Raw genomic sequence first — 17,565 nt, 5'->3', positions numbered from 1 at the left:
TAAATTAAAACACGACCGAAGGGAGTGTTTTAAATCAACACTAGAATCGAAGTTCCTCTTTGCACGTGTATCGTATATCGTTTTTCAGTACAGATGGCCCTCTTAAGTTTCGACCTGACAAGCAATGAACCACTTTGTGCACTAGTGCAGGCAAAAAGCACTACCTGTACTTAAAATATGTTGTCAGACTTGACACCAAAAGTCCGATTACTGGTCATAGTCTGTTCGAAAAGAGAAGTCATAAATGTATAAAGCCCCATACATTCCACGAATATTTCTTTCCGAATGTTTTCCCCATAAGTACATTTCTTTCCGAACAAACTCTACCAGATGTTTTGATTTTACAAATGGTTATTTTGAAGATAAAACACGATTTGAACTTGCCTGGAAAGCCATATTCATCAACGCCCAAATACCATTCAGTCTTAAAGCAGCTTCCGGCCTTTTTGTCAGGTTGCACAACATTTCTACAGCACCTGTAACAAAAAAACAGCAATCCATTATTACCAGGGGCGGCTCACTCCGCGATTCAAGTACATGCAGGCGGCCGCGACTTCGCGGCTAATCAGGGGTGGAGCGCGTTCTCACGGAACCCACGTTCGCACTTTCTAATGTTATTTTACGTCGCAAGTTTTTTTAAGTTTCCTATGCGATGTCCGCGTGTGGAATAGCTAATAATTCATAGTTAAATAGACATCATGAATAAAATAGGACAATCTTACACAGATCTACTATTGATTAAGTCCCACGGAAAAGTTCAATAAGGCTTGTGATACAACAACATACAATCACGCCTGTATCCCATAAAGGGGTAGGCAGAACACATGAAACTACTAAAGCTTCAGTACCACTCTTGGCAAATAAGGGGTTGAAAGAAAACTACTATTGGTTAAGTCCCTACGCCACAATTTAACCCATATTCCCATAGTCGCCTTCTACGACACCCACGGAAAGGCTTGTGATGTTTGTGATGTTAGGGCTTAAACAAAAATATATTTAAATACTGTATATAATTATGTATAGTATAACATTTTATCTGAGTATTAATTCGTTTTAATCCATAGGCAACCCTATTGCCCGACACTGCGCAAGTGCGGCTCGTTTCTTTGTTAGAATTTTGTAGGCATTTAAAAAGGCGGCATTTCGTCAACATCAAAGCAGTGGGCCTTCTGTACATGTACTATTATATATCTGTGTTATTATATGAGTTGGAGTGTTGGGAGTGTCATGTAGTGGAGAACGTACAAGTCGCATTTTTCAACCTATTCTCGTGAAATTTTGTAAGCAGGTAGAAAGATAGACAAATAATAGGGAAATTAGCAGAGGCAGGCATTAAATAGACTTTCTGACTTTCTGATGGTTCAGTCTTTTTTTTAACGGCACAGTAAATGAGGATTCTTAAGCTCTACAAAACAAATCACAGAGCCACTAATTGAAATACCATTTATGTATTATTTCACGTACCTTGATCCAACATAGGTTCCTTGGCGGGTGAGAATTCTAGCAGCAAATTGCAGAGAGTGGACGAACCGACGGTCAGCAGTTCGGTGCCGGGAGAGTCACTTAACAGTTGCATAAGAGGTCTCCACACTGCATGGTCCTATAAATAGAAGCGTTAAATTTAAAAGTGTAAGGTACAGGGGGTCAAATCTCGACTGGGGGGCAAATATAACTGGTCCATTTTTTTAATGTTTTACAATGTTTGCGTTATTAAATAGTGTCCACCGGTTATACCTATGTAGGCGTGGTCAGTGGATACATGTAGAACTCAACATAGTGCAATAATGGAATAAAAAAATTATTATATTCTTTATAAGCCCAAATTAGTCTGTTCTATAAAATATAATGTCATGACAGATATTCTTCCGGCCTTCGTTATAAAACGTTTATTGCAGGTGACTGTAAATGTGTACAAACGAAATAGTATTTTATACAATCGTAGTATAATACAAAGGTTTTCAGCCGAGTACCATGTTTAGGCCACGAAGCTTGCTGACGTGGCCTAATAGTACGAGAGTGAAAAGCTTAATTATATCACTATTGTATCAATACTTTTTCTACGAGTAATCATCTTCATCATAAATGGACGAAAAATATCATCAATCAAGTTAAAATTTATGACAATGGCGTCGTTCACCGTTGTATCAACATCGAATTACTTGGCAACCAATTGTTTGTAATAACCGTCTGTGATTGGTCGATAACGCGATAGATAAAAAAAAATGTGTTTCAGATGCAGATAAATTTGCTAGGTATCGCTAATTAGTATAGAACTTGTATGAAGTTCTATTTTTGAAATTTTTTCAGTTAACTAAAGTGAAGTGTAATGAAATATTATAGTTGACTAAGTGTCAAAGACTATCCAACACTGAAAAGTCAGCACGTATAGTTTAGTCTGTGGTGTCCTAATTGACAGATTGAAGTCGACGAGTAGAAAAACGAATTTATTTAAACGTTAATGTACTTTATGTCTTTTCAATGCGGCTCAAATCACTCTATCCTGATTTGAGCCGCATCACAAGTTAAATTTAACCTTACAACGTAAGATGTTACCTGAAATGTTGTCCGTAGTTGCTGAACAGATCTCGAGAGGGAGTGTAAACACCTGACTGCCGCTAGCCGCACCTGAAACAAACATTAATTTAGTAGGACGTGTACTTAAATAAGGTTTCTATTAATGTAAAAAAAAAAATGGTTAATAGTGTACATACTGCATGATGGCGGGATCGAGAGTTGAAGGACGATTCTCAATTCTTATTATTCAAAGAAGTTGAAACCAAGTGAAAGAGACTTTCACCTTTCCACCCTGTCGGAAATGGAGGACGTTTTGTCGAATATTACATATTAGGAACCCAATATATTTATCATTGGCTCAAAGCGAAACCAAGCATTTTACAGCGCCTTGTTTGCCGCGGCACTGTTACAGAACTTAATCGGTGTTATAGCCATGATAACTCTTACTGCACCAGTTGTTTTCGTGTCGCCGAGCGACGCGAAGCAGAACGCGCCTTGTTGGGCCGTAGGTCTATTATAGCCCTGTTACTTTACTTTTGTTTTTCGTATTTACTCACAGCTGGCTCCGGGTTATTCATTCCATTAACCACATGGACCATAAGGCCATGTGTCTCAATGATCCTCTTCCTGATATCTTCATCATTCGCTCCGAGAGACGCGAAGCATTTGAACGCGCCCTGTTTGGCCGCCGCGCTGTTGCAGTTGACTATGTCCGCTAGAGAGCTCATGAGGTGGTTGGATATGGCTGCTAGCCTTTGTAATGAGGTGTCTACCTGGAAAAATGTAAATTAGGAGATTAGTGCAACTTTTGCTCATCTTAGTATGGAAATATCATCTAGCAGAAACAAAACCCGAAACGTTCATATTTAAGGAAAGCAAAAGAAGGAGAACACTAATTTACTCTTTTTCTCTTATTTTTTATATATTCTTTATAAAAAAAACGGAGATACAAAAGGGCACTTTTATATGGCTGTTTTAATTTTTTATACATTTTATGAAAAAAAAAACCACCATAAGCAAAACGAAATCTACTTCTGAAATCAAAATCTAAAGAAGTTTGATCGACAAAGCAGTAGGTCGCAGGTTCGAGTTCTGACGGAGGCATGAATTTTTCCATTTTTAACCCCCGACGCAAAAACGATGGGTAAGTGTGACGTGTCTGTCTGTCTGTTTGTGTGTGTCTGTCAGTGGCATCGTAACATCCGAACGGATGAACCAATTTAGATCTATTTTTTTTTGTTTGAAAGCCGAATTAGTCGGGAGTGTTCTTAGCCATGTTTCATGAAAATCGGTATACTGCGTCGCGCTTTAATTTTGTGGTTATTCCTTTAATTTAAAAATATGATTGCAAAATTTAAATCTCGTATGAGTCGTATGGCTGGGTTTTAAAATGTTAAATTATGTTGTACGATTATACATACTTCTGCTAGGTATGCTAATGTTTCCGCCGCCGTGGCTCTAATCTCTTCCGGCATTTCTTTTGTGCAGAGTCGCGCGAGACACGGCAACGCTCCAAAACAACTCTGCAATACAAAATACAGGTATTTGGTTAAAAACATACTCATTAAAATGTTTTAGTCAAAAATTTGTCACGATAAATGAAGATCTTTCGATTTTCAATTCTATTTCAACGACAACCCATCTCTAAATATGGTGACTGAAACTGACATGACGTAGAGCCGAAACCGCGTCCTGAGATTCCAAATTTGGCACGTGATGACAGGTGTAGAGGAGCACTAAAAAAGGATTTTTCAAAAATCCTAAGGATGGGGGTCCAAAGTTCAATGTTTGAATAACATTTACGCTGAGTATGCGGGCGAAGCCGCGGGAAAAAGCTAGTATCTAAATATGAGATGTCAGTGGCCTAAACTTAAGTAGTACTAAGGTACTCAAACTCAAAAATATCTTTATTCATGATGTAGGCCTAATTACAAGCTCTTATGAATAGTTCATTACATATACATTATGATCTTAAGGGCTTTACCAGAGTGATGACTGGTGGACCAAAATAAGAATGGATGGTGGTTTTCAGACGGAATACCTGGTGACAGTGGCGACTGTTGGCTTGTTGGATAGACGATATTTGAAAGACGTACGTCACTCCTGGATAAGATAATCTCTGGACTAGGACAAGTGGCGTATTTGAAGAGTATACTCAGCGATATGGGATTTAAAGCTGATTATTTCCTCACCTATGTCGTCGGATGTGAGTGCGCCGGCCCTGTGCATGTATGTGAGTCAGCGCCGGCTCCCATGGCAACTGGTAACGGCTTGTCTCTTGACACCAGGTATGTGAGGAGTTCTGGTATTGCTGTTATACCTGACATTAGAGGATATGTCGATGACCTTACCTACTGTCGTCGGCAGTGAGTGCGCAGGCCCTGTGCATGTATGTGAGACAGCGGGCGGCTCCCATGGCAACTGGTAACGGCTTGTCTCTTGACACCAGATATGTGAGGAGTTCTGGTATTGCTCGTTCATTATATCTGGAAATGAATGAATTTTTAAGTAAAGCTTTGTGTGAATAAGATAATCTGATAGAAGTTCGTAGACAAAGAATAAAACGCGTGGAAAATATAACTATGAATCTTTGCAAGTCCAATTTATAGAATTCGAAATGTGTCAAATGAGATACCCTCCAAGAAGATTCTATTGTTGGCGGCAACACGTGTTTTAATTCAAATTATTGTAAAGACTGTATGTACAAAACATAATGTATATATATAGTCCTCCACATCGTTTTCGATGATGGCGACCTCAGCAGTCAAGAGTTTTCCCTCTTGTGAGCTCTTAATGTAGCCAGGCCAAACTTGCTCTTAAAAAATCGATCACAGTCACGACAGTACAGTTGACCAGCCGTGTTGTATGTATTCGAAGATGGTAGACCGCCAAGACATACATAATGTATTTATAAGACTAAATTAAATACAACAAAGGCGAAGTTATCCCTGTATTTAATACGAATTATAAAGTATATTCGCATACTCGAAATGACTCATGTTTTATTGTGCGTTTGATACTATTAACAAAATAATGTGACTTGGCAAGCTCAAGAACACACAGTGCCAACTTTGAGGACCCATGAATCCCATGATGACACATTTATGTTACTTTATGCATTCAAATAAAATACTTTGTTTACAAGCACATACAGAATCATAGACAATAGCAATAAATTCACTTTATTTAAAGAGGATCGAGTCTTATAGAGAGTTACTGTCAAAGTAAAATGTGTAATCACAATGCATAGACTTCTCCATCATCATCGCCATCTCTTGACAAAGGCTTAAAACTTTTGAACCTCAGTTTTGATATTTTTGCCTATATTGTTAGCTTGATATGTGATAAAATGTCAAATTTTAATATTAGCGCCATCTAGCCGAGCGTTCCCCAACGGTGTAACGCCATCTAGGCTACCGTACCTTTTTCTCTATGGCTTTGAGGTACGTTTTTTTCTTAGGGGTATATGGTGTTACATATGTCGGCTTTATTTAATGAGCATTTTCCCTGGAGCAGCTTAAAAGTTGTGAAGTTTAAATATTTTCGGTTTATGATGATTGGTTAGTGGTTAAACAAAACGCTTTGCTTCTTTTACGCAATGTGATGTGTTCCTCATGATTAACAATAGTTATTTGTTATACAAGGGGGCAAAGTTGTATTTTAACGCCGAGTGTGGAATTGAAAAACGAGCAAGTGAAAGGATTCTATAGTTGAACCACGAGCGAAGCAAGTGGTTCGAGAATAGAATCCTGAACTTGCGAGTTTTTTAACACACGAGAAGTAAAATACATTTGCACCGAGTGTAACACAAAACTTTTCCCCTCACTATAGCGAGGAAACTACAACGCAAAAAATGCGTTTATCACTGCTTCCAGTAGTTCCACAGGTGGTAAATCATCTTTATTACTAGATTCACCTACTTTTGTCAATTTTAAAGCAGTTAATTTGTCTTTATTCAAGGTCAAATTACTTTACTCACTAGTGGATAAAATGCGTTTTTACCCGCTGGTATTAAAGGACAAAACACGTGTTTCCGAGCTAGTGAGGGGAAAAAACTATTAGCCTAGCAGTGCAAAGTTGCTCTGCGTAACCCATTTAAAGAGAGGGAGAGAGGGAGAGAGAGAGAGAGGACTGTGTATCCTTGTCGCACTTACCTAGTGTTCATAGCTTGCTGTGAAACATTAGCATTCTCAAAGCACATAGCGGCTAGCAGATCAAGCGCGGGCAACGCTCTGGGTGGGGCGGAGTGTAGTAAGGCAGCCGCGGCTCCGCACGCTCCGGCGGCGCACAGGGCTTCTTGCTCTGCTGTGCCCATGCACCAGAGGGAGAGGACCCGGACTACGCAGCCCCGAGCGAGGTCTGAGCCTTCGCGGGCTATCTCTGCATGAAATAGATGAGTTAGACAGATAATATAGTGTCCCAAAAAATGCGCAGTTCTTAAATTATTAAGAAAGAAAGAATTATCTTTCCCACTTTTTTGTACTTATTCACATTGCCGAGTAGATTTCTTAGACATTGGGCATTCGTGGTTGTGAATGAAGAGGTCTGTAGTCAAGCTCATATTAAAGATAAGAAAAATAATTTGAGTAATATATATAAGATGAGTTAGTTAAGAAATATTTTTTCAAATCAATGTCAAATGTGACTTTATCTAATTAAGTCTTTGTGTTCTTACAATGCAGCTTCCATTAGTTACTTCTATCCAGGAAGCAAAGTTTACATGATTGATCATCACCAAAAAGTGACTTTCAGAAGGGTTCTAGTTTTCCTTTTGCGGTATGGAACTCTAAGTAACTTACGTGTCAACCTGGTCAGAAGCCTCATATCTGCCGGCAAGGCTGCCACTGGTGCAGGTGGGTAAAGGAACACACTCCTCAGGGCACATAGTACTGCCTCGGCCAGCTTTGAGTCCACAGGGACGGTCTTCAGTAACTCCACTAGTACTGTTGCTGTGCCTTGCTCGACAAGTGAAGCAACGTTTTCTGCTGTGCCTTTTGCTAAGGAACCTGGATAAATAATAACTAAACTGTGCACCTAGTATAACCAACTAGCTAATATGTGAGTATCTCCTACTCTGTTAGTTACCATCAAGGTGGGATTTACGTTGAAAACGTCCTACTCTGTTAGTTACCATCAAGGTGAGATTTACTTTGTATCTTTATATGAATAAACCGACAAAGCGGCTTTATAGCAGTCAACAAAGTGGGACGTTGTCCCATGCACACTCACATATATGGCCTAAGACACATGGTTTGTAAATTTGCATTTCAAGTAAATAAATTAAAATTGGGGCTGTTACATTATTACACCATACCTGTTGTCATATGGAAGGTGTAAATAGGGAAATGGAGGAGGATCAACAGAAACTCTGAACATGTCATGCTATTTCAGTCAGTGTCAGCACGGCAAATATGAATGTTTCTAAGAAAATACAATGGAAAACAATTATGTAAATCATCTGTATTTATTTATAAATTGTTATTTCTAATTATTAAAGACATTAAAACAGGTGAAACCTACAGAAAACTTTGTCTTGTCATAATCTAATAAGATTTAACTTTTTTGTTTTTAAAAGAATGTAGATATGGAATAAAGAAAGTATTTGGAATAAATAATGTACAAACAAAGATTGAGTTTAAAATAAAATGATGGTGTTAAGTAACTGGTTGACACAGCTTTACACATAAATGTAAGGTAATTCATTTTGTTTACAATCTCTACAACAACCCATTAAGATTCTCAATATAACTCGTTACATTTATCTGTAAACAATTGATAAGACAATTTCCACTTTTAAATGATAATTCATTTCGCCGTTACGCACTTACTAATAGTGCGATAGGATTCTCAATATAACTTGTTACATTTATCTATAAACAATTGATAACCAGAGGTATCGCAAATACATTATAAACACAAGATATTTTATCAACAGTGCTGTAAATATAAAGCTGTTAGAAATAATCTTACAACAACAAATCTATATTCCAGTGCCGAAAAGAAATGTTTTAACTCATGTCCGGCTAGAAATAGTCTCAATGTTGAATGTATAGCACCTTATGTCAAAACAAATCGTGTTTCAAGGTGTCCAAACAGCTAACCTTCAGAGTGTAGACAAGTTGTATTTAAACAAATTAAAGTTAGTTAAGGAGTGAAATAGCGATGTACAACATACCGATAGTGATTGTAGCCTCCACCCGTATGTTTGGATCCAGGGACTCGTCTGCCATGAGTTGCAGTAAGCGCGGCACGATCCCTTGCTGGATCACGGAACTCTTCTGCCGGTTACTCCCGATCACTGTGTTCTTCAACGTCACCAGCGCTTCCACGATCTTCCCGCCATCGGTGGAGTACAACTCGTCGATATATGAACGAGAACTCTCTATGTCCTTTCGGCAAAATAGTAAAGGTTAACAATATGAAAACAGTCGCACAAAATCATTTACACGGTTAATGCTTACCATAAATATGGTTAATTGCTGCATTTTATATTATGTTCACTCTACACTTGTTTTAAAGGTCGTGAAATTATGTTTGTAACAAAATAATATCGTTGGAATTTTTCAGAGGCCGATTGCGCTGTCAAGAGCACGCAGTATAGCACCACGAATGACGGATGGCTGACGCAGGTCATAGAGTACATTTAGCGATTTGACAGCCAAGCAACCGCCAAGTTATGGAGATTAGAAATATAAGGAGCGAAAGCTTTAAGTATCAGAAGTGCACATATAAAAGAAAAGATACATCGGGACATCCCGGCGTCCTGATTTTTGGATATGATAGAGGAGTATCTCTAAATTCCATGCACACACGATATAAAAAAAAAAGATAGGTGGCGCTGCAATCGCGGGTGCATAAGGGTTTGACAATCTCTTTGCCTTCTCGGTAGTGACCCCGCCTACGGAGCAAGAGGTCCCGGGTTCAAATCCTGATGAGACCTTTTTTATTTTTTTTCTACTAATATTTTTCTTGAATTATTTTATTTTTTTAATGTCCAAAAATATTTTGTTTTGTTACAACTTTTCGAAATTTCATACGCAAGACTTACAACATTACCGAAGAATCCTAAGATGGGGCAAACAATGTAAAAGGGCTTAAGTTAACATTTGTATGAATAAAACAATAAATAAACACAAATAAAATACACAAAAAGAAAATTAATGTATAAAAAAAAAACAAAAATCAAAAAGATCGCTGTCAGAATCGAACCCGAGAACATCTGCGTAGGAAGCCAGCGCACTACCACGGGACTACGTCTTGACTTGCTCAGTCTGACGAAATCAGCCTAGAGAAAAGTTTAGAATGTCATCTCACATCACTGATCATTGAGCGAGACATGCGCTCCAAGCGAAGAGATTTGTAACTGCAATTAATTACAAGGCCTCAGCCGGTCATTTTTGCGACTGTTCTACTTCGACAGACTTTTCTCCTTATCTCTAGTCTCCCAGCGCCAAGTTCTTCATCAACAACGAATGAAACTTAAATTTATTCACCATATCGTATATTTTTTTATTTCTTTGGTCATTATTTTGAAAGGTAATTCACGTGCTTATTTATTATTTGTTTATTATGCTGTATTTTTTTGAAAATTCTCAGAAAAGCTGTTTGAGATTGGAAATCACCACACTTTACGTCAAAATGACAGTCAATCGCATTTGACAGAAGAAATTCACAAAGCAAGCAAAGCAAACAAGTTCTGTGTTATTTCTCTATTTGTGTTCCTTTTGAATAAGTAATAAATGGTCACGTTTTAATACACTATTTGAGGAATTAGCATAATCGAGAAAAATACAACTGTGAACCATGGCTGATTCGGGAGTAGACACTAGCAATGAAAGCAGCGACAACCCAATTTTCGACCATTCGCAGTGTGTGCTGGAATTTAATCCTCGAGCAATACCTATCAATCTCGCGGGGCAGCCCATGCCCGTGGAGTTCTTAAGTGAACCCAATCCACACGATCACATCGGTAAAATAAAGTGCTCTACTAAAGGAAGACACTGCAGGCTTAAGTATCGTTACGGTGGGACTATCTGCTCTTCTAGAAATCAGAAACTTCGTTTCGCCGCCTCTACAAATAATACAGAGCTCGTTGAGAAGTTGTTGCTGTTAGGGGCTGACCCTAATTCATCAGATGAGTTCAAAAGGAGCCCACTACACCTGTCGTCATGCCGTGGCTACGTGGACGTGGTAAGAACTTTGTTAAGACACGGCGCTAACCCGAATATCAAGGACACCCTGGGAAACACCCTCTCCATCTTGCAGTTTGTATGAATCATGTTAAAGTAGTTATAGCACTGTTGGATGCAGGCACTGATGTGAGCTCACATGATAATAATGGGCGCAATCCTATCCAGCTTGCACAAAGCAAGCTTAAACTGATTCAAATGCGTCCTAGTGTTGCAGGACATTTTGAGGAAACCAGGCAATTGATTGCTGACATCTGTTTGGTGGTAGAAATGATGTTAAAGTTCATGAGGATGCAGAAAGCTGACCCTGGAGAGCTGGAGTCAGTGCGGGAGAGACTGGAACGCGTCAGCACTCGGGAACAAGTTGACTGCGAGGTCCAGAATCTACTCGACAGTTTAGACTCACTAAAGCTCAGATAAAATTACCTTACAGAAGAAGAACGAAGACTGCTTACAAATTAATGGTAACTACTGCCTAACATGAGCTCACAATTTTACAGTAGAATAGTGTGACTAACAATGTTAAATAATGTATTGACAAGTGTATGAGGTCCAACTGTAATAGCTTACATGAACTGTATTGTTGAATTTTTTTGATCTCACACTTATTTTAGTATCTCACCATTGCTTAAAGTCTGAATATCTGGACATGCATTTGCATAAGTTAATTTGTAATGATTTCATAATGCAATACACACTCAAAGATATTTTAATATCCAAGTATATTTTATTGATACAGTTGGTGTTAAGATATATATACAGCATACTGTACAATGTACATCTATTACATGGTATAAATTTCACAATGTTGGTTGCAACATGCTATGTCATTGAGGTTAATATGCAGCATTTTATTGCCAACTGCATTTTACATGTAGATATTGTAGGTATAAAATAGTGAGGCAACTTTTGTTGATGGCTCGGTTTTAGTTAAGAGTTTTAGTTCCGTCGGCTATAGGAGCATCCCGAAACACAGTGGCTTTTCATTGTAAGAACTTCACATAATGATCAATAGATAAGTTAAGCATAACTTACTTAGTAGACAAATTATTTACTTATACTTAGTGTTGGCCTGACTTTGTGAGTTTTACTTTTATTGGGTCCAAGATGAAATGAGAGCTGAATAATATTGACCTTTTAAAGTAGCTTACTTTTTCCTTACAGCCTATACTAATCGGTCTTTTATATTGTCAAACAATGGTCAAAATAGACATCTCCACGGGCCCATGCCCATTTCTCGAATCTACAAGTTACAATTTACAAGTGGCAGGCAATGTCTAATATGACAAGTTGGAAAGAGACTTCCGCTTGTAACTTATCAGTTTTGTGAAAAGGGCGCCAGGTATAGCAAATTTTAAGAACACAACAATCACTGTTGCGATGGCCTAATGGGAATATAGATGTTTCATTATCTGGCTCTGTCTTCATATTGAAGTAAATAAGAGCCAAAGATACTGAGCAAGGCAAGTTGCGAGGCATTGTGCTCGTGCGGCAAATGTCCAATGTGCACACCCCTCAACCGATAGTAGGCCTTCTGGTCCCAACTTCAGTAAAACGTACAAAATGCAAGTCTCACCTTAGGATAACAATTATATCTATAACTTTATTAAAGTTTTAAGAAATGCTACAAATTGAGGTAAAGATAGTTTTTAAGTATGATTACTTTTTATTTGTACACTAGAGTATAGTCAATTTTCGGATGAATTTAAATAACATTGATGTGGGATGACATTATTTTATATTATACATAGTTATTTTAATCGTAAATAAAATTTGTTAATAGATAAATACATCATAACAATAAAAGTTTTGAATTTATTGAATTGCAAGAATTTTATTATTTTTGTTTCAATAAAACCTGACATCTGAAGAAAAAAAGTTTAGTGAGCATTATTCCATTTTTTTTTTAGGATGCTTAAGAGGTGGATCCCGAATTTAGCAGTTTTTTTTTTTAGTTAGGGTACATTTTTAATTTATTTAGCTGGGTCACATTTATCGGCTCGCCTAGTTAAAAGAAAACGCAAAAATTTAGTTTTGAATAATAATTTATTGACAACAGTTTCATAAACTTGGAATTTGAATAACATTAATTCACAAAATCCAATGGTGTTTAAAATTCTTGATTTATAACAATTTAATGATATTTCTTCACTAGAGAAATTACAATTCAAAGTCAACATGACTTGTATTGTATTCCCAATCTATTTGGATGACAATCATTCTGTATAAACAAAATGTATCTTTAACATACCTTTGGAATTGAATTATTTTACATTTCTTATAAAAAGTCTAATGATATTAAGCCTTAATTATTATTTTAAAACTTGGCTTGTCATCTTCAAAAATACATAATATTGTTGAGCTAAATTCTGTTTCCTTTCCATATAAGTCCTTATCGTTAATGGCATCAGGTTTATATTATTGTTGGCAAGGATATTAGAAAACGGAGATCAGAATTAAGCTATATGTATTTTCACTTTAGTAGCATAGCTTTGTACTAGATTCTTATAACCCATTTCATACTCTACTTATAATATACCTTATGTTATACATTGCTTAAAATCACGAGGAATAAAATGTATAATGGAAAAACATAACGAAAATACTTAGTGAATTAGCTTATAAGTTTCTACGGAAATGTATCAAGAAATGCCTTAGTTTAGATTTCATCCACTTGTTTTTATAAAACAGTTTTGGTACTTTATGAAGACTAGCCTATGTTCCTTCTTCCTTAATTCAGCAAGAACAATAGGTACAGAAATGACATCCTTTGAAATAGTAAAACATAAAAAAAATACATTCTTTGATTTCTGGTAATAAAAAAGCTGATTAAACTACAAAAAGTAAGTATAGTCGTACTAATCGATCTAATATTTACTACATTTGCGCTTACACTTAGGTTACAAAAATTAATACTAAACCCTCCAATAGTTTGTAATATGAATAATTAATAAATAAATTAGGCGTGTAAAAGGGGTGGGGTCCCCGCTGCTGTCAGTTCAACTCGTAATCGATTACATCGATTGAAATAAATCATTATGGCAGAATTAATTATTATCACAGAAAGTTTTAAACATTACAGTAGTTTAAATTACACTTAACAAAACATAAATTAAGTATTCCCAAACATCCCTACCCAAACCATTGCACTAATTATTTTAATTAGGTCTTAAAACATAAAAATCTACAAAAAGGCAAGTAAATAGAGCCACCCACACTAGCGTCCATTGAGCGTCTAGCTAACGTCTAGTCATAGCTATAGAACCGACGTTTGACAGACGCTAGTGTGGGGTGGATAATAAGGCCACCCCATACTAACGTCTTCTAGACGTTGCGTCAATGCTACCGAAAAGAACGTAGCTGAGCAAGTGAAGTGAGCAGCAGCCAATGCAGCCATAGAGTTGACTAAACGACAACGCTCGGTAGACGTTAGTATGTCGTGGCCTTTACATGTAATTAATTGTATAAAACATTATTTTACAATACGAATAAATTGGTCCTTGTTGAAATCAAACATGGAAATGGAATGAGAATAACGATGGACGTATTACCGTTATTGCAGTTCATTAGCTAATCGAATGCTCATTATTAACAATAAAAATTCTTGAGCAAACTTGTATATCAATTCCATAGAAAGTTGCACAAGTAAAACATTTAGAGTGCGCGTCTTTTGGCACTTACTTTCGAACATTCGAAAACATTGACTAGTTGCAAAATTTTAACAACCGATACATGCAAGAAATTATCACATATAGCCGTGGAACCAATTAAAACAGTATTCATACTTTAAAACTAAATCACTATACTTGGAATGTCCATATCGAAATAAAGGCTTTGGTGTGGAATAATTTAGACATTTTAACACAACCATAACGAATACTTGCTGCGAAGGCCTTCGCGTCGAGACTGCGGCTCGGTTAAGTAGTAGGTAACTAAATTCAGTCATTTTCAATCCCTTAAGTGGCTAATACTTGTGGTGTTATTTGAGGTCGGGGACGAGTAGGTTGACAATGTTGGGGAACACCTCGGCCTGCACGGGCCCGTACTCCACCTGCTCGCCGTCCACCGTCAGCGTGCCGCCCGCGCCCTCCGGCACGATGCGGAACGCGCTCACGGGGATCAGCTTTATGTACTCGTTGTTGCTCGCCGCGTGGTTGCCGTTGTTGATGCCCAGCAGGAACGACAGCAGCTGAGATCGAGATATACCGGCTTTGATGATGAGCATCCACATGACTCCGTCCGAGAGCTGCGAGCGCGGCGCGAAGAGCAGGTCCTCGCCGATGTACGCTTGGTAGGACACGTGCACCATGACGAACTCTCCCTGCTCGTGCGTCCAGTGCGCGGGCAGCTGGGACATGAGCGCCGGCAGGTGGGGCGCGGGGCCGTGCATGCACGCGTGCACGGGCGACCGCATCTCGGAGCCGGCGCTGGTCACGCTGTGGTACTCGGAGCCTCGTGTGCTGTAGAACGCGCTGCGCCGGGAGTTGACGGAGTACCAGGAGTCGACGCGTTGGTGCCGGCCCGGTCCCGCGGAGCTGGTCCACACGTTAGAGTCGTGCTCGTCGCAATCGATGAAGGCTTCCGCGTCGGGCGAATCTAACGCTCCGTCCTGACTGATGCTGTGGCTGAGCACTAAAGGTTGTTTGGGCTTGGGAAGGTTACTGACGTCTTTGATGAGCGCGTAGCTGACTGTGCCTTTGTACCGCCGGAGCCCTACGATCCTGGCGAGCGCCCAGACCGCGAACCGCTGCCCGCCGATGGCCCGTAACCGCTCGCTCTCGATGTCGATGTCCGATAGAAAGCCCCACCCGACCGACAGGAAGGAGAACATAATCTGGAATCAACAACATATAATTAGGGCCACGCGTTAAATGAAAATCCGCCTCATGGGTTTTTGCGATTCTAATAGCAGTGACGCAACATCGCGTTGGATAATATTGGTCGGAAATGAAGTTTTGTATACTTTTGTTACGTGTTATTACAGGTACATATTATTTATTGGTTATTGATAAAGGTTTCCCCCAAACTGGCTCAGTTTGACGCACATCCAGCGTCACCATTCCAAAAATTTAAACTTCGTGAAAAATCTCTCCGATAAATGAAATAACAGATTCTCCAACAGACGCTTATTGAAAAAGCGGTCGATTGAAAAGTGTACCAACATACCTATCTAATTCATAGATGTCTATAATCGCATCCGTATCCGTAAACATTGCGGTAGGTACCTACGAATTAGGTACTCGTATATGTAGCGGACGCGCTCAATTGAATAGTGTAACCATATCTGACGATGGCTGATCTTAATGTTTAACCTGCTTTACGACCGTCATTTCACAGTTGTATAATGATAAATCATAATTAACCCGAGTAAACGATGAGCGATAAGATTATATACAGGATTAAGATGATATTGAGTCTAGTGTTTGACTTTTATCAATTGACTTTGTGAACATTATCCGCGAACTAACAAAGATTTAACAGCTTAAATGGCTGCATCGTGGTCGTGGAATTAAAAATTGGTATCGTTGCATAATTGATACAACATTTGTTTAAACTTTTAGTAGTATGTGGTAGTCATGGATTTCGGTGAAACTGTCTAGGTCATGATATTCATGGTGTTTCAATCTAACACTACTACACTAGTCATCCAATAATGAATTCAAGTAGCAGAATGTACGATACATTTTCGGATATTTCAAGATTTTAAATTCATATTTCACAAGGAAAACTTCGATTCCCATACAAGTATTTTTTTTAAGAAATATTACCGTATCGTAATTCCAAACTTATCTATAGAAAGTGACAGAAATATCCTTAATTCCTTAGTCGTAAAACATTAATTAATAATTATATTTGGTTCCAAAACGCGTCAATTTCAAGCAGTCATCTACAATGACGAGTGCGTAAGTAGGTAGGTACTGTATTAAAGTGATGTTTATGAGGATCTCACTCGAAATGAGTCTTCAATTGGCTACACGTGCGGTAATTTGACTAGCTCACTATTATATAATAGTCTTAGAATCGGACATTTAAGATGAGGTTACAAAAGTGCCTCCTGGTAAAGCCGTCGTCTGCTCATCTCATTGTTCAGAGTTTTTCTTTAGGTCGGAAACGTACTCTTTAAATCGGCACTTCACGTCAAAGCAAGCGCTGTCCATAACTAGTTGTAGGTTTTGGAACACTAATATTTTTACCTTTCAGTAACTTTTTAATATTTTTTTATACCACTTAAGAAGTTATACACTGAAATATTTAATTATATCTACACCGTGTTTTTATTGAATTCCGTTAACTTCGGCATATAGTTGGGCCCATTATAGGAAACAGAATGGCAGTTAGTTTTCTCAAATTCCTATTTTTTTTTTTGCACCTGCGATAGATGTTAACTTCAATTGCTGTAAAGAAACGGGCTTTACAATTAACTCACACTAAGTAAATGTTAAAACTATGACATGTCAATCGCGTATCGAACACACAAAGCCCGTTTATGAACAGCAATTGATGTAACATCTATCGCAGGTGTATGGTGTTTTTTTTTTCTGGAAAAAGTTACGAATAAAAAACTAACTATGCTATTCTATTTCCTATAATGGACCTAACTATTTGCCGAAGTTAACGGAATTCAATAAAAACACGGTGTATAAACACGAAAGAAGAAAAATATCATCCTGTAGGTACAAAGCCATATGTATATATCATTAACCTTGCAGTTAGCACTTGATATAATTGTTGACAATTTGAACTAGTATGCGGTAAGAAACAATTAACCGCATATCTTAATTATAGCTAGCACATTAATTAGTCATCCAGGTAACACGGTTATTATGAGACAGCTCTTAGCAAATTACTGAGATTTACTTTA

General features: G+C 38.0%; 3 protein-coding genes across 3 annotated transcripts in view; 1 reads left to right on the top strand and 2 right to left on the bottom strand.

The window, feature by feature from the left end:
* The window catches only part of LOC125231899 (armadillo repeat-containing protein 8-like), a 34,128-nt gene extending 25,014 nt beyond the window's left edge, over window positions 1-9,114 (bottom strand). The window contains exons 1-11 of the mRNA XM_048137497.1: window positions 8,976-9,114; window positions 8,690-8,903; window positions 7,314-7,520; window positions 6,669-6,894; window positions 4,866-5,000; window positions 4,072-4,074; window positions 3,936-4,035; window positions 3,072-3,287; window positions 2,554-2,625; window positions 1,465-1,600; window positions 385-476 (exon numbers count right to left, since the gene is read on the bottom strand). Of these exons, the coding sequence (XP_047993454.1) occupies window positions 385-476; window positions 1,465-1,600; window positions 2,554-2,625; window positions 3,072-3,287; window positions 3,936-4,035; window positions 4,072-4,074; window positions 4,866-5,000; window positions 6,669-6,894; window positions 7,314-7,520; window positions 8,690-8,903; window positions 8,976-8,999 (1,425 nt within the window). The 5' untranslated portion in view covers window positions 9,000-9,114. The remainder of the gene's footprint in view (window positions 1-384; window positions 477-1,464; window positions 1,601-2,553; window positions 2,626-3,071; window positions 3,288-3,935; window positions 4,036-4,071; window positions 4,075-4,865; window positions 5,001-6,668; window positions 6,895-7,313; window positions 7,521-8,689; window positions 8,904-8,975) is intronic.
* Window positions 9,115-10,168: 1,054 nt separating this feature from the next.
* On the top strand, window positions 10,169-12,526 carry LOC125232219 (ankyrin repeat domain-containing protein 54). Its single transcript, XM_048137854.1, is given in 2 exon segments — window positions 10,169-10,759; window positions 10,762-12,526. Coding segments are annotated over 2 exon segments (804 nt in total). The 5' UTR covers window positions 10,169-10,317; the 3' UTR covers window positions 11,124-12,526.
* Window positions 12,527-12,730: 204 nt separating this feature from the next.
* Window positions 12,731-17,565, bottom strand: part of LOC125231971 (sphingosine kinase 1-like) — a 78,685-nt gene continuing 73,850 nt past the window's right edge. The window contains exon 3 of the mRNA XM_048137578.1: window positions 12,731-15,537. Within this exon, the coding sequence (XP_047993535.1) occupies window positions 14,683-15,537 (855 nt within the window). The 3' untranslated portion in view covers window positions 12,731-14,682. The remainder of the gene's footprint in view (window positions 15,538-17,565) is intronic.

The sequence above is a fragment of the Leguminivora glycinivorella genome, chromosome 12 (genome assembly GCF_023078275.1).
Source record: "Leguminivora glycinivorella isolate SPB_JAAS2020 chromosome 12, LegGlyc_1.1, whole genome shotgun sequence".
Classification (NCBI taxonomy): Eukaryota; Metazoa; Arthropoda; class Insecta; order Lepidoptera; family Tortricidae; genus Leguminivora; species Leguminivora glycinivorella.
The sequence above is the reverse complement of the archived record's forward strand: the minus strand, read 5'-3'. Positions and strand labels throughout refer to the sequence as shown.